Source organism: Budorcas taxicolor, chromosome 13 (assembly GCF_023091745.1).
Source record: "Budorcas taxicolor isolate Tak-1 chromosome 13, Takin1.1, whole genome shotgun sequence".
NCBI lineage: Eukaryota > Metazoa > Chordata > Mammalia > Artiodactyla > Bovidae > Budorcas > Budorcas taxicolor.
In genome coordinates this window covers 35,870,676-35,894,196 of record NC_068922.1, presented here as the reverse complement: position 1 = coordinate 35,894,196, position 23,521 = coordinate 35,870,676, and the positions used below count along the sequence as shown (strand labels likewise).

At 41.7% G+C, this 23,521-nt stretch overlaps 1 protein-coding gene across 3 annotated transcripts in view; it reads left to right on the top strand.

The window, feature by feature from the left end:
• Nucleotides 1–11,092: 11,092 nt before the first annotated feature.
• WAC (WW domain containing adaptor with coiled-coil) overlaps nucleotides 11,093–23,521 on the top strand; it is an 80,129-nt gene continuing 67,700 nt past the window's right edge. For 2 of the 3 annotated variants that reach the window (XM_052650610.1, XM_052650608.1), the window contains exons 1-3: nucleotides 11,589–11,670; nucleotides 12,034–12,070; nucleotides 13,595–13,790. In XM_052650610.1, the coding sequence (XP_052506570.1) occupies nucleotides 11,630–11,670; nucleotides 12,034–12,070; nucleotides 13,595–13,790 (274 nt within the window). In that variant the 5' untranslated portion in view covers nucleotides 11,589–11,629. Of the gene's footprint in view, nucleotides 11,119–11,588; nucleotides 11,671–12,033; nucleotides 12,071–13,594; nucleotides 13,791–23,521 lie in introns of those variants that run through there. The other variant, XM_052650609.1, reaches the window with a different exon arrangement.

The window sequence follows — 23,521 nt, the reverse complement described above, 5'->3', positions numbered from 1 at the left end:
GACCATGTCCACGTTAAATTGTTGTTTTTCAGTCACTAATTCGTGTCTGACTCTCTGCGACTCCATGGACTGCAGCACACCAGGCTTCCCTGTCCTTCACTCTCTCTGGGAGTTTGCTCAAATTCATATCCACTGAGATGGAGATGTTATCTAACCATCTCATGCTCTGTTGCCCTCTTTTCCTTTTGCCTTCAATATTTCCCAGCACTAGGGTCTTTTGCAATGAGTCGGTTCTTCACATCAAATGGTTAAAGTATTGGAGCTTCATCTTTAGCAGAGTTCCAGAGAACAGGAAGGAGAGATAATAACGCCCTCTTCAATGAACAGTGTAAAGAAACAGGAAAACAACAGAATGGGAAAGACTAGCAATCTCTTCAAGAAAATCTGATATCAAGAGAACACAAGGATGGGCATAATAAAGGACAGAAATGGTAAGGACCTAACAGAAGAAGAGATTAAGAGGTGGCAAGGATATACAGAACTATACAAAAAAGGTCTTATGACCGGGATAACCATGATGGTGGGTCACTCACCTAGGCATCCTGGAGTGTGAAGTCAAGTGGGCCTTTAGGAAGCATTATAACAAAGGTAGTGGAGGTGATAGAATTCCAGCTGAGCTATTTAAAATCCTAAAAGATGATGCTGTTAAAGTGGTGCACTCAGTAAGTCAGCAAATTGTAAAACTCAGCAGTGGGCATAGGAGTGGAAATGGTCATTGTTCACTCCAATCCTAAAGAAAGGCAGTGCCAAATAATGTTCAAACTATCAAACAACTGCACTCATTTTGTGTGCTAGTAAGGTTATGCCCAAAATCCTTCAAGCTAGGCTTCAGCAGTATGTGAATTGAAAACTTCCCGATGTGTAAGCTGGGTTTAGAAGGGGCAGAGGAAAAAAAGGTTAAATTAAATCTGTATATTAATAACAATAGGTTTATGAAGTGCTTGTTCAATGGATGTGCACATATCTCACTGTATTTTTATAACTGTAGGAGGGCAGGGATTAGTATACATCTTCTATGGATATAGCAAACTAAAACTCAAAATCTACAGTGCCTTGTTCAAACACACTAGTGGAGACTAACACTCTTTTACGATGCTGTACTTTTACAGAAATATGTCTTAGAATGTTACTGCACCTGTAATAAAATCTAATCTAGCAATTCATTCATCCTAGGCTTGTTCTACAAGATGTGAAGTGGTTCTATTTCAACTAGATTCTACTTATTTAAGGGTTTGGCTAAAGTGGATGTTATATAAAGTCTGCTAACTTTCTGGGAATTATGTAGTTAGTTCAATTACTGAAAGGTTTCAACAATAACAAAAAACTACATATACTTGATAAAAATTGCTAATCAAAGAAATATATTATTGAGGAATTTGTTAACAATAATATGAATTTTATATTTTACATTTCTTTTTGTAAAAAAACAAAATATTTGCTTCAAACAAGTGAAAGGTGTATTTTTAAAGAAACCACAAAATTCACATTTTAATCATTTTTATGAAATATATTAATTCAGAAAAGCACATAACCATATGTACAGTTTAATGGATTAAAAATAAATATACATGCATCCACCATCTAGATCAAGAAATAAGGTACCAGCCCTCTAGAAGCAATCATCTTCAATACAAACTTCACTTACTATTACTTCAACATTAATTTCCTGAATTCATTGAACATGAATTTTCCACAAATGCAACAGACACAAGAATTGAAAATAAATACAACAGAGTCTGTTCGTTACCAAGTTTAAAGTATCAAGGTATTTTGCTTTAGATAACCTATTTCACTTGTCAAGACATATTATTCTTTCAAAGGAAGTGAACATCATGGTAAAGGTACCGACATCTTCGGGAAGAAAGACTGAAGTGAGCTGTATTGTTCTTTTTCTTTTTTTTACTGTGGGGACATTATTCAGATTTGAATTTCTTCATCAAATGGAGATGCCATGATCACCCACTCCAAATTAAACAACTTAGAGCACAGCACAACGCAGTTTCAGATCATTTCTTTCCATATTTGAGAGCAGACTTAGACTTAGCTACGAGCAAGAAGAAATCCCGTGTTACAGTTGCTTACCAAAATAGCAGATTATTTTCTCTCACAGAAAAAAAATCTGGCTGTCGGTAGTCTCTCTTGGGCTGATATGCCTGTCCACTGTGCCAGGAAACCATCCTTAGCACATGGCTTCCACTTCACAGCTCAAGATGGCTAGTCAAGCTCCAGCCATCACATCACGTTGTGCCAGAGGAAGGAGAGGTGGAATAGCTCTTTCTCTTCAAGGATTCCCTAGAAGTTTCATGCACTTCTGCTTATATCCTGCTAGACAGAAGTTGCTCACATGGCAACCTCAAGATACAGGGAAGTAAGGAAATACAGTCTTCCGGACAGAGATAGTCCCACTAAAAATCAAGCGTTCTACTAAGAACGAAAAGATACTGGCAGGAAGTCTTTTTTGCCACAGAGAGCTTTCATATTGGTAGTGTTCTGTAGGTAAATCTACTTACTATATAAACAGGTCAATATTCCGTTGAATAGGGTATTTCCCTGGTGGCCCTATGGCCAAGACTCTGTGCTCCCAATGCAGGGGGCTTGAGTTCCACCCCTGGTCAGGGAACTAGATCCCATTTGCCACAACTAAGTGATGGCATTCTGCAAGGAAAATCTTGGGTGCCCCAGCTAAATCCTGGTGAAGCCAAATAAGTAAAAATATACATTTAATATTCCTTCAGACAGGAAAGTAACTTTCCATGTAGAAAAACAACAAAAATCGATTTTACAATTTTGCAGATGAAATTTTTTAGATGTTGATGTAAGATGGCTTTTTAAATATATAGATGATGAATATCCCTTTTTCTAAAAGTATACTTCATGATGCAAGAAAGGATGAAAAGTCAGATGAAAAACATTTTAAAAGGGAATTTGGTACCACAGTTGCACACTACCTGTATCAAGCAGTCAACACTAACACAAGTTTGGAGCTGTGCCGATGGAGTCATATGGCCCTGCTGTGCTGGGCTGGGCTGCAAGTACAGACACCTGCTCATAAGTCCCGTGTGCTCCCTGCTGCCATGGGTTTAATGCAGTGGCCTAAATGCACATAATACAGGCCGACAGTGAGCTTAAAAGAATATCCCTAGTGAAGTTATCCCATCTTGAAATGAAGCTTAATTAGGAAATACTGGACATTGACATGAGTGCTATCATAGTATTTCTCTAAATTCTGCATGAAAAACTGGGTACCATGTTAAATTCTATCCTAAGCTGGCTTACACTATACCTTTTGAAGTGACGTGAAAGTTGCTGAATTGTGTCCAACTTTTCGCAAATTCTCCAGGCCAGAATACTGGACTGGGTAGCCATTCCCTTCTCCAGGGTATCTTCCCAACCCAGGGATCAAACCCAGGTCTCCCACATTGCAGGTGGATTCTTTACCAGCTGAGTCACCAGGGAAGCCCAAGGATACTGAAGTGGGTAGCCTATCCCTTCTCCAGTGGATCTTCCTGACCCAGGAACTGAACTGGGGTCTCCTGCATTGCAGGCAGATTCTTTACCAGCTGAGGTACCAGGGAAACCCACTATACGTCTTATGATTTCCCCAATCCTGCAATATCCCAGGAGTTCATGGAACAAAATATCTGTATATGAGTACAGATATGGAAGGTTTTGCAGACATGATATCCTGTAGGGAGAGTGTTGACAGGGGTAGTGACTGCTACCTGCAGGACCTGCCTGGAGAAACCCTTATTTAACAAATCATTGCAAACTGCATTAGAGCCTCTAGAGCCCACCAGTCTTTTTTAATTTTTAAAATTTATTTATTATTTTTGGCTGAGCTGGGTCTTAGCTGCTTTGAGCAGGCTTTCTCTAGCTGTGGAAAGCTAGTCTTTGCTGAGGTACCTGGGCTTCTCACTGCGGTGGCTTCTCTGCTTTTGGGCTCTAGAGCCCAGCTGTGGTGCATGGGCTTAGTTGCTTTGAGGCATGTGGGATCTACCTGGATCAGGGATCAAACCCGTGTCCCCTGCATTGGCAGGTGGCTTCTTCACTAAAGGACCACCAGGGAAGTCCTAGAATTCACCAGTCTTATAGGCAAATTGTGCTTTACCAAACATACCAAATGGTGTAATTTCTCTAAAACTTAATGGACTAAAAGGGTCCTAAGAAACCACTTTTAAGCTTTCCCTCTGCTTTGATTCAAAGACAAATAGCTGAAGGGTGAAAGAGAAGCCTTACAGGCAGTGATGAGCTTTTTGGGGGGAGAAATTTTGCTAGTTTATATAGTTCCTAACATTAAAAAAAAAAAAAACCATCTGTTCACAAAAAGAGTAAAATTGGTAAAAAGTAGATACAATGAACATTTTTGAAAACAAACAATCAGTTTTCCTATTTGAAAAGTTGCTTTCCTTTCTCCTAAGGTTTGATATTGTTGGGCAAAGTCAGCAGAGGAAAGTTTACACTGAGGAACGACCTGGATAAACCAGGGATGGATCGACCAGAGCAGTAAGGCCTGCGTACCATCACTGCAGCACTTCTACTTCCTCCCCAAGAGGTGCTGTCTCCCTTACTGGTTGGATGACTGGCTGTTTGGGGGTAACTTCCTGGTAAAATGGAGTGCTTCCTTTTTGGATCCAGCCTGCTTTACTGTAATCTGAAGTAAAGCCTGGGACTTCCCTGGCGGTCCAGTGGTTAAGACTCTGTGCTTCTACTGCATGGGGTGTTAGTTTGATCCCTGGTTGGGTAGTTAAGGTCCCACATTCCTGGATGAAGCCACAAGAAAACCTCCCAAAACCTAACATGGGAAACTTTAAACAATGTTTTTGTCAGACTACAATTTTCATCAGTGAGTGTATGTGCTTACATACGAGCAGACAGTGCCATGCAAATTACATTGAATACTGCAGTTTTGTGAGCAGGGACTGGTCCATAACTTGGGGTCGCCCATGCAGCATGTCTGAGTATCCACTTCACAGGAGAGGCACAGTATTATGACTCAGGCTGTACTCTAAGTTCTGTGGGTAATTCCTCACAGTTTTTTTTTTAAGATTGTCCTGCAGCATGTATATGCCACGTGGTGCTAAATTATCTATCAAACCTCATTCACTTTTTACAGACAGCCCTATACCCAATGAAGCCAATTTTGGAGACAAGGAAGCATAATCTTGGAGACTGTGGTAATCTGCCCAATTTTACACTGCTAATCAGTGAACCATGTAGCCAGAGCACTAGATCATGTCATTCTGATTTCAAAAACCATGCTCTCAATCACTATACTGTGTCAAGGCACAGGACAGAAAGGCAAGGAGAGAAAAAAAGAGAAATGAAAAGAGGTCAGTAAAAATTCAGGGAATATATTTATTTTTGTGACCCTTTAAAAATTCTAGCAAAAAACTTTTAAAGTCTCTTTTACAACTAGAGGCTTGAGGACATGAGTTTTTTATTCTTCCTCCACCAAGAGGATGGTGTTAAAATCAGGGTCACCGATGCCTTTACCTGATAGTTCTCCCCTGTAGTGGCTGACATGTATTAATTTATTGGTTGAAATACAGATCTCCTGCTCATTTACAAATTTGAGATCTCTCATTAGAAAGGCATGCAAGTAATCTGCATAAGATTAGCTACATATGCAAATTTATATTCATTTTCAAATGTTACCTTTTACAGTATCTTATATTAGGGATAATCCAGCTTTTCCCCATTTAATTTGTGACAGCAGGACTGAATTAATAATTAATGATCCTGTTTGTTTTAGAGAGCAAGCAGAAATAAAACCATATACCTTTTTTCTCTTGAGACTTACAATATTTTGCTACTTTCTTTGCACATTTTTGTAGTTAAATCTTTCATTCAACAAATATTTATCTCATTCTGTCACATAGAGCTTTCACTCTAGTGAGAGCCAACCATTAAATGAAATACACAAGACATTATAGGGCAAATGGTATACATGGAAATTGAGCAGAGTAAGGGAGAGTAAGAGAGAGTAAGTGGGGTGCTGTTTACATAGTTCTCAGAGCACTGACCTTTTTGAAAAAGATCTGAGGAGAGACATAGCGTAAGCAAAGTTGGTGCCAAGGGGAAGGCAGGATACTAGAGTAGAGGTCTTGAGACCCAGACATGCTTGGTGTAGCAGAGGAAAGTGGAGGGTCGAGAGGTGGGAGAAGACCGAGCAAGCAAAAAAGTCCTGAATGCGAAACTGGGGATAACGTGGGTGGGAGTGGTTTACACAGGGCCTTGTACACCACGGTAAGATTCAAAGTCCACGGCTTTCATTCTGAGATGGGAAGCCATTAGTGGATTTTAAGATAGGTGAGGAGCCAGCAAGGAGACTAAGGAATCATTTAGAAAACAGGAGAGAAACATAAGAGAGTGGAATTCCAGCAGGCAAGAAAAGGAGCTTCAAGAGGAAGAGAGTAAGTAATCAGCTATGAGTTATCAAATGCAGCTCACAGGTGAAGTAAGATGAAGACTGCGAAATGAAAAGTGGGTTTGAGAACATGGAGGCTCCTGAGGATCCAGAGCATAAGTTTAAGTGGAGTTTGGGGATCAAGTCTGACTTTCGGGTTCAAGAATGAGTAGCAGACATGCAAGTTTTTCTGTATAGGAGTGGATCAGAGCAATGGGGTAGTATTCGGAGGGAGACACGATCAAGATTTTTTCCCTGGAGGGCGGTTATTAAAATGTTCATAAGTAGACAAAAATGATCAAGTTGAGTGAGGAAACTTTTACAGGTGGACAATTCCAAGAGTAAAATGGAACTTGATATAAAAGTAGCCATTTTGGTCTTGGATAGGAATTTGGACTGTCCATCCAGTTATGGAGGCTAGCAGGGTATTCAGATGGAGGAACGTTGCTAGATGCAAGGGTGGGAGTGGGCCGGAGCTGCTACACATTTCTGATTCCTTCTATTTTCTTACAGAAACAAGAAGCAACACAGCAAAGACTCAGGATGTAATGTCAGGTTTGGAAGATGTTAAACAGCTGGGTAGGGTACACAGCTAAGAGAAATTAGCGAGAGGTGAAATTGAGCAGGGCTCAGTGAGGCTCCCCGGCATAGAGGCCTTTCTATTCCCTATTTCTTGTAGGAGAGACTTCAGCCTCCACGACCTTCCCTGAGCTCCAAAGGGCAGATCAAGGGAGGAGCATACAAGAAACAATCTGAGGCAAGATTAAAGGGAACATCAAGATTAGGAGGCCGTCCACCTGAGATGAAGGGCTTCCCAAGTGGTAAAGAACCCACCTGCCAATACAAGGAGATATAAGAGATGTGGGTTCTACCCCTGGGTTGGGAAGATTATCCAGTATTCTTGCTTGGCAAGTCCCATGGACAGAGGAGCCTGGTGGGCTCACATCCTCAACTTGTTACGCTCACATCCTAATCTTGTTAGAGACCCCACCTTTAAACCACTGTTATAAAACCCCAACATCAAGTCCTCTGGGGTTGGGACACACAGTTTTTCTAGGCAGAAACCTGGTGTGTTTCCCTTTGCTTGGTGAAGTAATAAAGATATTTTCTTCTTCACTCTACACTGTCTCCAGGATTTGATATGGCACCTGTGCAGAGACTGAGCTTTCAGTAACATAAGGGGTGAGGAATACTGGCAGCTCATTTTCCTCAAGCATACAGTGAATTGAGCAGGGTACACGGGTCAGGTAGGTAAAGTAGAGGAAGAGAGGAGTCATAACAACAGATAATGGAATCAGATTCTCTTACAGAAGTGAAATTTTTTAAAAAATGGGTTTAACGTTTAGATATGTACTTCAGTAAATAGTCGATTCTCATCATCTAAGGCAGCTGTGTTCTACAGTCACTGGGAACGCTGAACTGCTCCTGGGGAAATAAACACATGGATGGGGTCCTGAGATACTCTGACCACATTTTCGTGAACTGGTTCAACTGATTTCTGTTTAGACATGAGGTGGTGGTGGTGTAGTCACTTCCTTGTCTGACTCTGTTGCTTCCTCATAGACTGTAGCCCACCAGGCTCCTCTATCCATGGAAATTTCCAGGCAAGAATATTGCAGTGGATGGCCATTTCCTCCTCCAAGGGACCTTTGAGACCCCGGGATTGAACGTGCATCTCCTGCCCTGCAGGTGGATTCTTTATTGCTGAGCCACCAAGGAAGCCTCTGTTTAGACATCTTATCTAATATATTGTTGATTCATCAGCACTGACCTCATCATGGGCAAGAGCACTAACGATATACCTAAATCAACCCGATGTACTACACATTTTTTCCACAAAGAACATCACAGCCGTCTTGTGCTTAGGGGTACTAGATAATAGTTCAGCACAGTGTTTGGGGTGGGAGTGGAGGGGCACTTAAAACAGGAAAGTCACCAGTTAAAAGCAACAAAAAATGCTAAAAACATGACTATGTGTGTATCGTGAAAACCACATTTGTTTACACATTAGTATGTGTGTTTACACATTAGTATGAGAAATGAAATAAGACTGAGTGTTGCCTTTACCCTCATCAGTGCCTATCAGGCAAGTCACAATCTCTACCATGAATGTCCAGAAATACTATGGATATTGATCTGGGTATTACAAATAAATTTTAGTGAGAAAGCGAACTCACCAATGCAGAATAACCAGTATGGACTGTACACTGCTAAAGCTGTTTCTCTCTGTAGCTCAGAGCCCAGTTTGCTGTTTTGATCAAAGGGCGTGTAATAGGTTCAGCAGACATCCAATCACTGAACAAGAAATTAGTAATAAATTTTGCTGCCAGCTTTCAAGATGTTTGTGCATGAGACTTCTGTACTATTTTCTGTGCTGTTCCAACGTGATGTCTTGTTACAAAAGTGTTAAAAATTGCACTTAAAAGACTCCCGTTTTTCTTTTTCTTCCATTTCAGTCACTGGCAGTTTTCTTCTTAGTTACTGACAGCATCAGAGGGCACTAAGTAGGCCTCTACTGGTCCTCCCAAACAGCAAAAATCTGACCTTTTGACAAATAAGGCTACCTGATTAAAAAAATTTTTTTCCCATCAGTTGTGATTTCTGGCCCTTTCCTCCCACATCATCCCATCTCTTGATTAGGTTAGCAATAATGTAACCGGTTAGATACCACTTAAATCAATTTTTTGATACTGACTTTTGAAGGGATCTTGTTTCTTCTGATTTGTTTCCTACCTTGCCTTTTTCTTCCATGTAAATGGCTGTATATTTAGTTTACGTTTATTACTATCCTTTGTAGTTAATGCTGCCTTACATGAAGTTTAGAGCAGAAGAAATAAAACCACCTGAATACCATCATCCTCAGGTAAAGGTTGGGCTTCTCATAGTGGTGATAGTGGTAAAGAACCTGCCTGCCAATGCAGCAAACAGCTTCCATCCCTGGGTCAGAAAGATCCCCTGGAGAAGGGCATGGCAAGCCACTCCAGTATTCTTGCCTGGAGAATCCCATGGACAGAAGAACCTAGCGGGCTACAGTCCATGGGGTGGCAAAGAGTCTGACACAACTGAGCGACCAATACACACACCGCCACCGCCGCCACCCCCCTCCCCCTTTAACTGGGAGGTAAGCTTGGATTTTTTCACTCTTCCAATATGCCTATTTGCCACTGTGTAGTGGCAGAGTCTGACACCACTGAGCGAACAACATAGATACATTCCTTAACTGGGGGGGTATACTTGGATTTTCCTCCTCCAAATATGCCCATGTTGCCACTGAGTCTGTAGCAGTCTATAAAATTCAATTTGCAGCAAATTTAGCGCCCCGCCCGCCCTACCCCGAGGCCTTTATTTGTGCTTCCCTGGTGTCTCAGGTGGTAAAGAATCCACCTGCGAAGCAGAAGACCTGAGCTCCATCCCTCGGTTAGGAAGATCCCCTGGAGAAGGAAATGACAACCTACTCCAGTATTCGTGTGCCTGGAAAACCCCATGGATAGAGGGGCCTGCTGGGTTACAGTCCATGAGGTCACAAAGAGCCGGACACGACTTAAGGACTAAATCATCACCAACACACACCAACATACACACACACGTAAAGCTTAACTGGGGAGTATACTTGGATATTTTCCCCTCTAAATATGCCACTGTGCCTGTAGCAGTCTATAAAATTCAATTTGCAGCAACTCGTTAGCACTTTCCAGGTCTTATTGGAGCTTCTCTGGTGACTCAATTGGTAAAGAATCCGCCTGCAATTCCAAGTTCAATCCCTGGGTTGGGAAGATCCCCAAGAGAAGGAAATGGCAATTCACTTCTGTATTCTTGCCTGGAAAATCCCATGGACAGAGAGGAGCCTGGTGGGCTACAGTCCAAGGGGTCGCAAAGAGTCGGCTAGGACTCTGCGACTAAACTACCACCACCACCACCAGGCCTTAGTTCACCTGCGACAAACTCCAGATGACTGGATCTGAGCGCGGACGAGCTAAAAGAGAAAAAAAAACGAGAAATAAAGGAGACGGCGGGGAGGGCGCGGCTGGGGTGGAAAATATGAGTGTCCCCCTACATCAGCAGGCTCATCGGGTGTTTCAAAGCAGCGGCGCTGGCCCTTCCTCCGCGGGTCCTCACCTTGGTCTTCGAAGGCGCACGGGCTTCGGGCACAAAGCACGGTGACCCTGAACACCACCTGCCCTTTTCCCGAGCTTCCGGGGATGATTTACTTCTGTGAGGCCGAAGGCCTAGCTCTGGGTCTGCCGCCGGTCTGAGGCGGGAGCGAGGCCCGGGTTCCGAGAGGGCCTCGCGGGAGCTCGGGCCGCCGCGCACGGAAAGAGCACCTGGGCTCACCGTCCGCCCGCCGCCCAACCACGGGCTTCCCGGCCGGAGCCCGCAGGGGCGGGGGCGGGGGCGGCGGCCCGCGCGCTCCTCCGCGCGCCCCCCGCCCCCGCGCCGCCGGGCGCACGCGCAGCAGCGCAGCCGCCCTTATTTAGTCCGCGATGGCTCCTCTCACGCCCCACCGGCCTCCTCCCATAGACGCTGCCCGCCCCGCGCGCCCCGGGGCCCCCGGGACCAGCCTCGGGCGGCTCCCCGAGCCCGACTACCCCTAAACCGGAACGGCGGCGGCCGAAAGGGCGCGTGCGGACCGGTAGCGGCGACCGGAAAGAGCGGACGGGTCGCGAGGAGGCGAGCCAGGCCGCGGAGGAAGAGGAGGGCCGGGACGAGCCGAGGTTTGCCGAAGGCGGCGTTCCGGCGCGCGCGAGGGTGGGAGAGGAGGGGCGCGGCGGAAACTGCCGAGGGTTTCCGAAGGCCGCAGCGGCCGAGTTGCCCGGATGTAGTTGGTGGAGCGGCAGCGGCGGCACCAGCGGCGGCGGCGGCGGCAGGAGGAGGAGGCGGCGAAGGACCCAGCGGCGGCGGCGGGGGGAGGAGGGGAGGAGGCGGCGGAGAAGAAGGAGGAGAAGGCGGAGGAGGCAGTCGCGCTGTCCGCGGGGCGAGCAGGACGCGTCGTGTTGTCCCCTCCCCCCCACCCCCCGGTTCGCCGCTGCCCGGCCTGAGCTGAGCGTGAGCGTGGTGCGGACTGAGGAGATGGCCCGGGAGCGCCGGCGCCAGTGACGGGGAGGTGCTGAGCGTCGCCGAGGGCGCGCCGGGCCTGCGCCGCCCGCCGCCTGCGCGCCCGCCCGCCGCCGCCGTCTCCCGCGGCCGCTCCCCCCTCCCCGACACACGCTCACAGGCCGGGCATTGATGGTAATGTATGCGAGGAAACAGCAGAGGCTCAGTGATGGGTAAATCGTCTTTTCGTTTCGAGGCGGCGGGGCGGGCGGCGGGGGGGCGCTCCTCCTCATCTGGGCCGGCCGCGCCGCCATTTTTGTTGTTAACCCTGATCCGGAGCGGCCGGGAGGGGGAGCGGCCGCGCGGGCGGCGGCGGGCGGGGGGGGAATCGGGGGTGGACGGCCGCGGGCGGCGGCGGCCCCTCGCCGGCGGGAGTGCGTGTGAACGGGTGTGAGAGCGAGAGCCTATGCGCGCGGCGGGAGGGCGGGCTGCCTGGGGCCGGAGCGCCGCTGGGATTCGGAGCGGGGGCCTTTCTGCGGGCCCCGCGCTGGGGGCCCGTTCTCCGGCCTCAGGTGGCCTTTTCTTCTGTTTTCCAGCTGTCACGACCGGCGGGGGGACGCGCAGCCTTACCAGGTACCACGGGGCGGGCGCGGGCTGCGGGGCCGGCGGGGCCGGCGGGGGAGGGAGGAGCCGCTACTCGAGCGCAGGCTTCACAGGTCGCTGCAGGCCCTTCGGGGCCACAGACGCGAAACCCGCTTGGTGGGGCCGGAAACTCTGCGCTCGCCTCCCGGGGCGCTCGCCGGCGAGGAGTGGGGGCTTATTTTGACAGCTGACGGGAGGAAGTTCAAGTTCTTTTTGCGGGGAGGGTGGGGGGGAAGGGAATAAAAATTGATTCTTGTCCAGGAAGGACCTGACTCGGTTATTCGGGTGTGCGGGACTCGGTAGGACAAGATGTTCAGTAACTCTGGAATCACCTTCATTTGTTGTTTTGGGGAAACTAAAAGTTAACGCAGAGGTATCAGAATTAGACGGAAGGGCAGGGAAGAAGCCACTGATGGGTTTGCAACTCTTTAAGTGAGTTGTAAACCATTACCCCTTCCCAGTTTGTTTTCGGTGGAAATAATTGTCTTCAGTGAAAGATGGCGCTTTTCTTTCTGTAGAAATTGAGATCTTTGAGTACTTGGGTAGTTCACTGTCCTGAAAGGAGTTTTAGGTACATAGTTTTCTTTTTGTGACAGCTTCGTGTAACATTGTAAAAATTTTTTTGAAAGAGTTGGCCCCTGTTTTCCGGGGGAGGAAAGTTCATTAATTTGTAACTCTGGGGTGACTCTAGAAGTAAATACTTGCATCTGACCACTTAAAGGATAGGAGAGCGGGTTTCCAAGCTAACGGTTGTGTTTCTGGATAGCATGAGTTAAAGTTCCAGTTAAAAATCTAGGTTCCTTGACGGGTAAAACATTGTGCATTACATTTGGATAGGTCAACGATTAAACTGTTGAATCACACTCTAAAACATGGTTAATTGTGCATTAAAAAAGACAGCTATATCATGGTTGTCTTAAATATGTTAAATGTTTTTTGAGGGAGTTCCATTAAGTTCCATTAGGATAGGTCAGAAATAAGAGCCTACATTTCTATACCTTAAAATTGTTTCCCATGTCTGCAAGAGTAGTTAAACTAGATCTGAAATGCCTTACTTACTTGAATCCAAGAATTGGAGAAATTCTGATGAGAATTCTCTGAATTCTGATGCTTTTTTGGGGTCAGATCGAAGAAACGTGTTTATGCTTATTTGTATTTGTGTTTAGCATAGTTGCAGAGCAAAAACATTACAGTAGTACTCAGTGAATACTTAAACTTTTTAACTTGCAGAACAGTTTGAGGAGTTAGTTTGTCAAAGTGTTGATTTCTTGTGTTTACAAGATGATTAATGGAAGGTTTTTTTAAAAAAAAACATTTTGATATGTGTGATGAGCCTTACAATAACTTGTGTTTAGGTCTTGTGTGAGTAACTTAAAGGCAGAATTCAAAAAGAAAATTTCAATTTTACAAATTCATAAAACTGAATGTAGGTAATATAGCAAATTTTATGATAAAACTGACTTATGAAACTAAAGTTTGATTTCTTTTTTATTTTGGGGGGGTGATGTTTTACAGGCACTTAAGTATTCATCGAAGAGTCACCCCAGTAGTGGTGATCACAGACATGAAAAAATGCGAGACGCCGCAGATCCTTCACCACCAAACAAAATGTTGCGGAGATCTGATAGTCCTGAAAACAAATACAGTGACAGCACAGGTCACAGTAAGGCCAAAAATGTGCATATTCACAGAGTTAGAGAGAGGGATGGTGGTGAGTAGCTTTTTTAATTGAAACATATTTATTAATAATAGTTCTATGTAAGACAAAAAGTTTTAGTCATATTTCCAGTTTGCAAATGTTACTAAATGTTTATGTCATCAGAATATTTTGATTCCTAAACGAATTATGTAGAAATAAGATGCTGACCCCAGCATCTACAGCTGGACCCCAGTGGGTGATAATAGAGGATGCATTTATGAATGTAGCCTACCAGTGCTTTATTAATGGTGAGTGACATGCAGGACATTTCTCCAAGAAAGGAATTTTCAGCTTTTCAACTTTCCAAGATTGCAGTTTGGCTTGGTTAATTTTGAGATCCTTGTTTCTACTTCATTTTATTTTTTAAGGAGTTCAGGTGTGTGTTCTTGTGGTAAAGTATGAATTTAAAAATTTAGAAGGTTTTTTGAGACAGTTCATGGGTTAAGAAAGTCATTCGTGATACAGGAAATTTTTGTTAGGTTTTTTAAGAAAAATACTATTTTTCATATTTTCCAGGGTCTTATTAATGTAACTTCTGTATGTACTCAGATACTCACCTTTTTAAAAGTGCATTTCAGTGGTTTTACCATTAAGCTATTACTTTGCTTCAAGTTTTTTGTGGTAGGAGGCTGAAAATAAATTGTTTTCAGATTTAATGTATCCAAAATTTACCAAAATAATCAGATTTCCTGTCTACATTTGGCATTCATTGAGGGACAAACCAATTTCACTAAGTCAATTAATCATCTCTATTATTCATAAGATCTTAAATTGCATAATAATGTGTTTGAAATAAATACAGCCCATTTTGATTGTGTTTTTATAAGCTTATAAGGAAACTCAGAGTCCCTCATGGCTTTCTGTCTCTTGATTTTCAACTATCTTCAAATCTTGCTTCTTCTGGTTCTCTTTTTGCCTGCTAGGATAGAAATCAGCTATATTCAGTGTGATGAGATATTGGAAAACATTGGCCTCCTCTGTATATAATGGGTGGGTTGAGGAAGTTAATAGTGGTCAGAAGATTGCATGGAAAAAAGAAAAGATTGGATGGAGATGGAATATTTGGATGGTTATTGAATGGGAGGGGAGTATAGTTCTCTGTTAAACATAGCATAGCTCTATGCTACTTACACATATAAACATTTGTTTGGAAATAACAGCAGGTGGATCTGGTTAATAAGTTAGAATTTGGGGGGCAAAATTAATATTAATCTTTGGGGTAAGTTTTGTGTAGTGTTACGTTTAGCCTGAGATTCTATTACCAGTCACTACTATAGTGGATTTCATTTCAAATGTTGGATCTTAGAAGGCAGTACTGTTTATACTATATTGTGCTTTGTCTTTAAAATTTTGGTGATTGTGACTAAATAGGATGTGGCACCTCATCTCCTTAAAGAGAATAAGTATCCCAGGTTCTCTTTTAGTGAATATGATTTGGTTAATCTGTCGTCTACCCCCAGATCCAGAAAAGGGTCATTTTAGGTACTCTAGGAAACTTCTGTAAATGTTTTCATGCATTTACAGTGAACTGTGTCTGATTAAGTTCTTTTACAGGTGAAATACTCACAAGAACATTCTGTTGCTTAATGCTTAAATATTGAGCAAACATTGGGCGTCCACTGTGTGTCAGCAGTTGTGTGGTGTGCCTGGAAGTAATGCTGAGATGTAGTCCTGTCCTTGAAGCTGTTACTAAAAGCTCTGACTTTGGAGAGCTACTTGTTGTTAGCTGCTTGCTTTTTTTTTCTGTACTCTTTTTTTTTTTTTTCCCCCCTTCATTTTGATTTTCATTTTCCTTCCTCTTGTTGGCTTTTAGTTTCTTTTTTATTTGCATCTGTTTGCTGATGTTTCTTTAGTTCCATTTGTAAGAAACTTATCTTTCTGATCTAGTCATTTGCTAAGTTAATCCCCTTTTCTGATTTGCTTTTTAGCTATTTGCTTGTCTTCCTCTGGAGCCTTTTAACTAATACTAACTTCATCCCTGGTCTATATTATCTCTCATGTACTTGGCTGCCATATTACTTTACACCACAGAGGAATAATACCAAATACTGTAAAATGAGATCTGTATTCTTGAGTGCAGAGAGCATCTTTGATGTTAATTCTGTGTTTTAAAGATGTGAAGTGGTGACTCTTCCCTCAGTTAATTCTTAGATATTTAAGTCATTATACTTTGACTCCAGCTGTTTTTTTCTTCACAATGAGAGTTTGAAACTAACATTTTAAAGTGAATATGTGTAATTTCATTATAGATGTGTTTGTATTCCTTGATATTTTTATCTTTATAAACTCAATTGTATATGTAGATAGATTTTCACATAAAGATAAAAACCATTATTCAAAGTCAAATGCAAGTAAGCTGGATTCTCTGTGTACTCAGCCTGTGTGAGTAACAATATAAGAACAGGTTACTATATTATTGAACTAATATAAAATTGATTTTTATTTTAGGATTTTAAAATCTAATTTTAATAAATGCCTAACTCAAGCGTCTACATACCCCCTACCCTACCCCACACTGCCCCACCGGGCTTTACTGGCATCTGTCCACATCACAGTTTTTTTTTTGTTGTTCTTGTCACCTCAGATTTCGTTAAAGTGCCAATTTAGAGTAATATATAAAAAGACTTTAAGACATACTAATACTGAAAGAAATCAGAAAGTAGGGATTGAGGATTGTCACTCCCTGCAGAAGATTGAAGTCTGCAGTTTAAAAGGATTTATTCCAACTAAGTTTGTACAGTTAAAGGAATTAGAGATTTTTATCCCATAGGATTTATGAAAGGGAGTTTAGATTATTTATTGTAACTAAGGTAAATTTTGTGACATAACATTACCTAAAAGTTCATTACTTGGTGGAAAATTATTTTTACATATATTGTGATCAACTTGCAAAATATAATCTTTTGTTTAAAAATAACCAAAAGCAGGAATCTAAGGTACAGTCGTTTGATTTTTTTTTTTTTTTATAGCTTAGGTTGAATTTGTACATAATGGAATTTTTAAGCTTTTTCCATTTCATTAAAGTATGTTTTTGTTGACTAGTTCTAATGATAATTTTACCAAGTAACTTTCAGGATGATGCTAGTACCAGTGAGTTTAGGAATGAAGGGTAGCTTTATAGGAATTATGTAAATCTGTTCCACAAAAGTTCAGCCTCTTGGGGGTTGTCCCATTTTTCTTATCTTCCCTCTAAGAATTAACTGTTAGAAACATCTTTTAGGGGGAGATAGCTTAGTTCAGTTGTTTAATCAAAATCGAAAGTAATTATTCTTTACTGGTTCCCTGAATTGTGGGAATTAAGTGAATTTCTATAGCTTTTAAAGTTAGTATTCAAATATTTTTGAGTACAAAGGGAAAATTGAGTTAGTGCTTACATTTCTAAATTCTTTCTTTAAAGTTTTTCACTGCATAATGAAAGTATCCCTCCCCCCTCCTTTTTTTGGGTCGTTTACCCATATTTGGAGAAATTGGGAAATCCAATTTTCAAACGACAGTTACCGTAACATTTGAAGGAATTGTTATTCAGTAGAAAGTATTTGGGGATAACTTGTTTTTATAGTTTTTAAAATAACTTAGTAATATTTTAGTATTCTCACATTAAATAGACTGATAATTGCATAGTATGACTTTTGTGGTTCTTCGAATAACTTTACACTGGGATAAAATGAAGTATGCTTTGCATTTGTAATGTTAGAAAGTACTATAAAAATGAACAGTCTCATTTGATCCTTGCATTGACCTTGGAAGGTAGGTAGAACAAATAGTATCCCTGTTTTATAGTTTATGGATGAGGGAATATTTACTTGTGTGAAAGGAACCAGTAGTAAGATTGGTCTAGAAACGGGTTTCCCAGATGGCACTAGTGGTAAAGACCCTGCCTGCCAGTGCAGGAGACATGCGAGACATGGGTTTGATCCCTGGGTTGGGAAGATCCCCTTGAGGAGGGCATGGCAAGCCATTCTCGGTATTCTTAAAGAGGTGGTTATTATGATATAATGGATTTCAGTTCACAGTCAAAACTATTTTGGTATGGTTTACTTTAAGATCTTAAATTTTAAGAAAGAAAGTAAGTGAAGTTGCTCAGTTGTGTCTACCTCTTTGCCACCCCATGGACTGTAGCCTGCCAGGCTCCTCCGTCCTTGGGATTTTCCAGGCAAGAAGACTGGAGTGGATTGCCTAAGGCAGTATTAATTGAACTGATTGAGTTATGCAAGATGTATTTAAAGTTCTTGGTGAACATGCTTAGGATTTGGGGTTCATAATTCACAGAAAATATGTATTCTAGATGGTCTTTCTGTTAAGCCTCTTTTTGTCTTATTCTTTTGTGCAGGATGGTTTGGGTTAAGTTGTTAATCATTTTGTTATGGTGCTGAAAAGAGTGGAGTTAGCAGTGAGCTGGGGGTGTCTTCATACCCCACATATGTACCTGTACTCTTCTTCTGGGACCTTATACTAAGTATTGGAGGAGGAGTTTGTCAGTCATTTCAAAACCAGTTTTTTAGGGCTTGAAAATATATCCTACGAAGAGTCTCCTTTTTATGATTTATTTGATGCATGGTAATTTTGAAAGCCATTTTATATCCGGTCCCACAACCCTTTGAATTAGGCTGATCAGGATTATTCCTGTTTTACGATGAACATATAATCCAATTATGTAGCCTACTATTAGCTATCGAAAGTAGAAGGCAAGTGTTTTTGCTGTATATAAAACCTTATCTCTACCTTACAGTTGTACTCCAACTATAACCACTTGGTTACATCTCTAATAAACCCTTCAAAAGTTGAAAACACATAAGTTGGGAATGCATTTAATACACCTAACCTACCTTAAATGTTCTGAGAACACTTACATGAGCCTGCAATTGGACAAAATTACCTAACAGGAAGCCTGCTTTATAATAAAGTATTGAATATCTCATGTAACTCTCTGCTGTACTGAGAGTGAAAAGCAGAATTGGCTGTAAATGTAGGAGTTGTTTCCCCTTCTAATTACGTGGCTGACTGGGAAGTCCGTCTCTCTGCTGCTGCCGCCCCATCCTCAGGGTATATCACTAGCCTGGGAAGAGAGCAGAATTCACAATTAGAAGTGCGCTTTTCACTCTGCATGCCTGTTGCTTCCACATCATTGTAAGGCCAACAGATCCTAAGTTGAACTGTGGTATATACTTAAAATTGCTATTCTCTCCTCTTACCTGGACTCTTCAACAGCCTCTTAAGTGGTGTCCTGCATCCTTTTTGCTTCGTACTGTTATTCACAGCACATAGCTGGAGGGGTCCAGATAAAATGCCAGTCAGCTTACATCACTCAAGTTCAAGACCCTCCCTTGACCCTGTTACTTACCAATGCCTGTAATAGGCTCTTTGTAAAATCTGGTGTCTGGGTGTTTGTGCTGCTCTGTCCGCACTGGCCCTCAGGAAGTTTGTTCTGGTCTCAAGAGTTCTGCTCCTTGTTTCTGGGATGCTCATCTTTCTGTATGTCCACCTGATGCTGTCTCATTCCAGTAGGGGTCAGCTTCAGCACCCCCTCCCCTAGAGGCCTACTTTCCCTTCTGATGACTCAAACAGCTCCCTGTCATCCTCTGTCCTGTCTGCTGCTTTGTTCTTTCCTTGTACTTAAAGTGATCTGATGTTATTTATTTCTAGTCATTCTGTTACAGCACATGTTACTGAAAGTTACCATGCTGTGCAAAATTGCACCCTGGGATTAGGGAAAATGTGATAGGGGGCACAGTATTCAAAAACATTGTCAATGACACATTAAAACAGGAACTTTATAAATATCTTGATATAACTTTGTTAAATGGTTAAGGAGTATACTAACAATATATTTAGTAACAGCATTTTACTTTGCTAATGACCTGAAATCAGCTTGTGGAAAGGTTGCAGTTTATGAGTTACTGTGAAATGATGGAAGGAAGGTTATCTGAAGTAACCTTCTGAAAATTGTAATCAACTGTGGGTGGATATCATTCCTAACTGGAAGAACTGGGGTAACTGGCAGGTATTTGAGGTGTGTGTCTATCCTGTGAATGCGTATGTAGCTTGGTCAGCTGGGTGCAGCTGGTGTTTCTCAGCAGATGAAATTGTTTGTAGGTAAGTGGGAAATTTGTGTTATGCTCAGATAGTTTCCTGATAAATCAATAGGACTCAAACCTGATTTTCCAAAAAAAAAAAAAGCCGTGTTATAGCAGAACTGACAGTTGCTTGTCCTCTGGAACACACTCCACCAGAATAGGGAGTGAGTTTCTTAATGATTTTTTCCCCTAATATCCCAGTGGCCTAGAACAGTGCTCCACACTATGGATCATTTTAGTAAATGGGTAGATGAAAGAATACTGGGTTTGTCATTATGATTTAAGGAAATGAAATTGCAGTTTTCTGGAACAGTGTTTCTCAAACTTGTATGTATATACGAAACATTTGGGGATCTTGCTGAAATGCATATTTTAGTTCGACAATCTAGGGTGGGGCCCAAGGCTCTGCCTTTTTAACAAGATCCCGGATGTTGCCCATGTTGCTGGTTGCACGTGAGTAACACGGTGCTAGAGCACACTGCCCAATGGAGATAAAACGTGAGCCACAAAGGCAAGTCAGCTGTGGAGATTTCTGGTAGCCATGTTGAAGTAAAAGTGAAGTGAGTTTTAGTATATTTTATATAATGTAAGGTATATAAAGTATTCATTTCAGCACATACTTGATTTTTAAAAAACTAAAGATTTTTTACAATCCAATTTTTTACAAAGTCTTTGAAATCTGTTGTTTTGCGCTTATAGCATATTAAAGTTGGGACCAGCTACATTTCCTGTGCCTACTTGTCACATGTGGTTAGTGACTACTGAATTGGACAGCAGAGTTCTGGAGAATATGATCACTCTGTTGACATATTTAGCTTTACACATATTCCTGTTTTTCCAAAATTTTTTATCCGCTTGAGTTCTGAAATAGGACGTTTATGCAAGGCAAGGTTGGAGTTAATGGGCCCTTGGACTGTATAGTGCTGCTTGTACTAAAATTTTTCTTTGTGCGTACAAATTTATTATAGTAAAACCAGGAAATGCAGAGGAGGGAAAATGACATTGCCTCAGATCCTATCAGTTTTTATAGGACTCCTTCTTGTGCTATAAAATACCAGAAGAATTCTATATGTAGCCTTGGTAGAGTTTCTATTAAAAATGGTTACATTTTATGGTTTTATTTGACTTGTCTTTAGTATATTTTCTCAGTGGATTCAATACTTGGTATTGACAGTATCAGTCTGAGAGGCCTGACGAGGTAAACTTTTAGTTAGTGCTCAGAGAATGTGCATATTTACCTTTCTTCCTTAACCAGTGGTTGAAGCCATTTTTCAGTTAGTTGTTTAAGGCCAGGTGCTGATACTTGTAGTGGGGTGGTGACTTTAGGCCTATTACTTAATGTGTGTTTTTGTGTCCATTCCCTGAGCATTGTTGTGGGATTGAATGAAAATTATGGTATCTAAAACACTTGTAAAGCATTTAGATGAGTGTTCAGACTGACAGTGAATTATTAGGTTTATTCTTATTCCTGTGACTAATTAGGAGTTGTTGTCAGTCAGATCAGCAGCCCCAGGCCTCAAGCTACTCTTTCATTCTTACCTTTTCCTTAGGAAGGAGCATCCTAGATATTTCACTTGCCAGTTGAGGAATCTGGTCAGTGAGAGCTGCATGAAGGGGCCTGCAGGGCTGTGCTGACTTGCTCCCTGTTCATACCGAGAACTCTGCAGTTGAGAGATTTTTAGGATTGATGGAAGGGGAAACGTAAACACCTGTTTATTATGATTACCCCAAATTGGGCTGTCTGTTCAAATCACCTAGGAAGCTTTTGAAGCTGGAAGTTCCTGAGTCCGTCTGAATTACCGTGAATCAGAGCAATGGAGGAGGATGGAGCATAGAAAACTGAATTTTTAAAAACAAACACTGGTTTAATTTCAATATTTACCAACTGCAGATGTAGGGAGAGTACACACAAGAGGAGGATCCTCGAAGAAAATGAGATACTAAGGAATGTAAATTTTATCGTTAGGACTCTAGAAGTAGGGTGGTTGTTTGCCAAATCATACTCTGCTTTCTTGAGTTTGAAAGAATTTTCTTCTGTCACCTTCGGTCTGAGTCACAGATAATAGTATAGTTTGTATGCACTTACACATTAAATAGTGAAGTTAGCATCCTGTGGCATCTAATGTGGTAGTTAGTGCCCTAGAGTAGAACAGGTGTGGCCATTAGAGTTTCTTACCAGTATTTGCAGCTCGACAGACCAGTAGGATCTATTTGGGTACTATCTGAAGCCACTGCTGTTTCTTCAGATGAAATGTCTTTGGCATGTCATGTCTCCCCCTACCCCTCACATTCCCATGCCATCAGGCTTTCCTGAGACAGTTCAGTGTTAAACTTGATTTAGTTTTTGGAAAGTAAAGCCTTTAACCCAAGTTGGTATACTCAGATTGACTTCAGGTGTTAGCAAACAGTTTTCTTGAAATTGACTATTAGGAGTAGAATTGACCCTTGAACAGTATTTGGGGTTGGGATGGCAACAGACCTCCCCCACTCCGTATTGCAATTCTGTGTGTTAACTTTATACAGTCCATCATCCTTACCGGTGATTCCACATTTCAGATTAAATTAATATTGAAAAGACATCTATGTGTAAGTTGACCCATGCAGTTCAAACCTCTGTTGGTCAAGGGTCAATTGTAATTGCATTTTAAACAAAACTTTAAAAATTTAAAGAGGCCACTTAAGTCTTCCATACACTATGTAATGAAAATTAAAATCATTTAATTTTCATAAGCATGGCTGATGTATTTAGATAATGCTAGTCTTTTGGTTTAATCTCCGATTCCTTCTGAGTTACATGACAATATGCCCAAAAGAGCATGGCATTGTGTTGGCATCTTCTGAAGAGTTTTGACTAAATTGTATTATATTCAGAACTGGTCCTTTCTGGTAGCCAAAAAGCAACTCTAGTACTAAAGACATTATTTTGGAATATTTGGCTTAGATGAGATCATGGTGAGTATTTCTGCATTTAATAATACACTTACGAAGAAAAACTTTTCTGACTTCTCAAACTTTTGTGCGCTAGTTGATTATGCATACTTTTGTTGAAGCCCTGAGGGAAACATGGAATCTGTGACACAGTAAGATGGGCAGTTAGAAGTGGTGTTTTTTGCTGTCTTACAGCCTTTTCTGTGATGATTTGTCCCTGCTGATTGTTAGCTCCTAATTCAGGTTTTATAGCCTTGTTATTTAATACTGTTTGTGTAGAGATTGTCTTGTTTATCATGAGACGTTTAAGTCACAAGGCTATTCTTTCTAAAGCTGAAGACTGACCTTAACTTTGTATTTTTGTGTAATTACGGTAGTTCCTTTTTAATATAACTTAAATGTCAGTGTTCCTTATTTTGCAAAAGTAGACCAAGTTACTTGGTCCCTCAAAATCTCCTCTTTGATTTGGGCCAGTTTTATTTATTATTTCCTCGACAATCAGTTTAGTTAAGTCCCTAATATGGACTTTAGAATTGGGGTGTTCTTGATTCTTGGGAAGAACAGATTTTAAAATGTAGCACTCATTTTAGTATTTAAATGTTAAACTATTATTTTTAGTGCAGACATTGATAACTACTGCTTAATTTATATATAAGTTGATTTTCATTTTCGTTACATAGTGTATGGAAGACGTAAGTGGCCTCTTGAAAGCAAGAGAGCTACTGGGGGCCCTTACTTGCT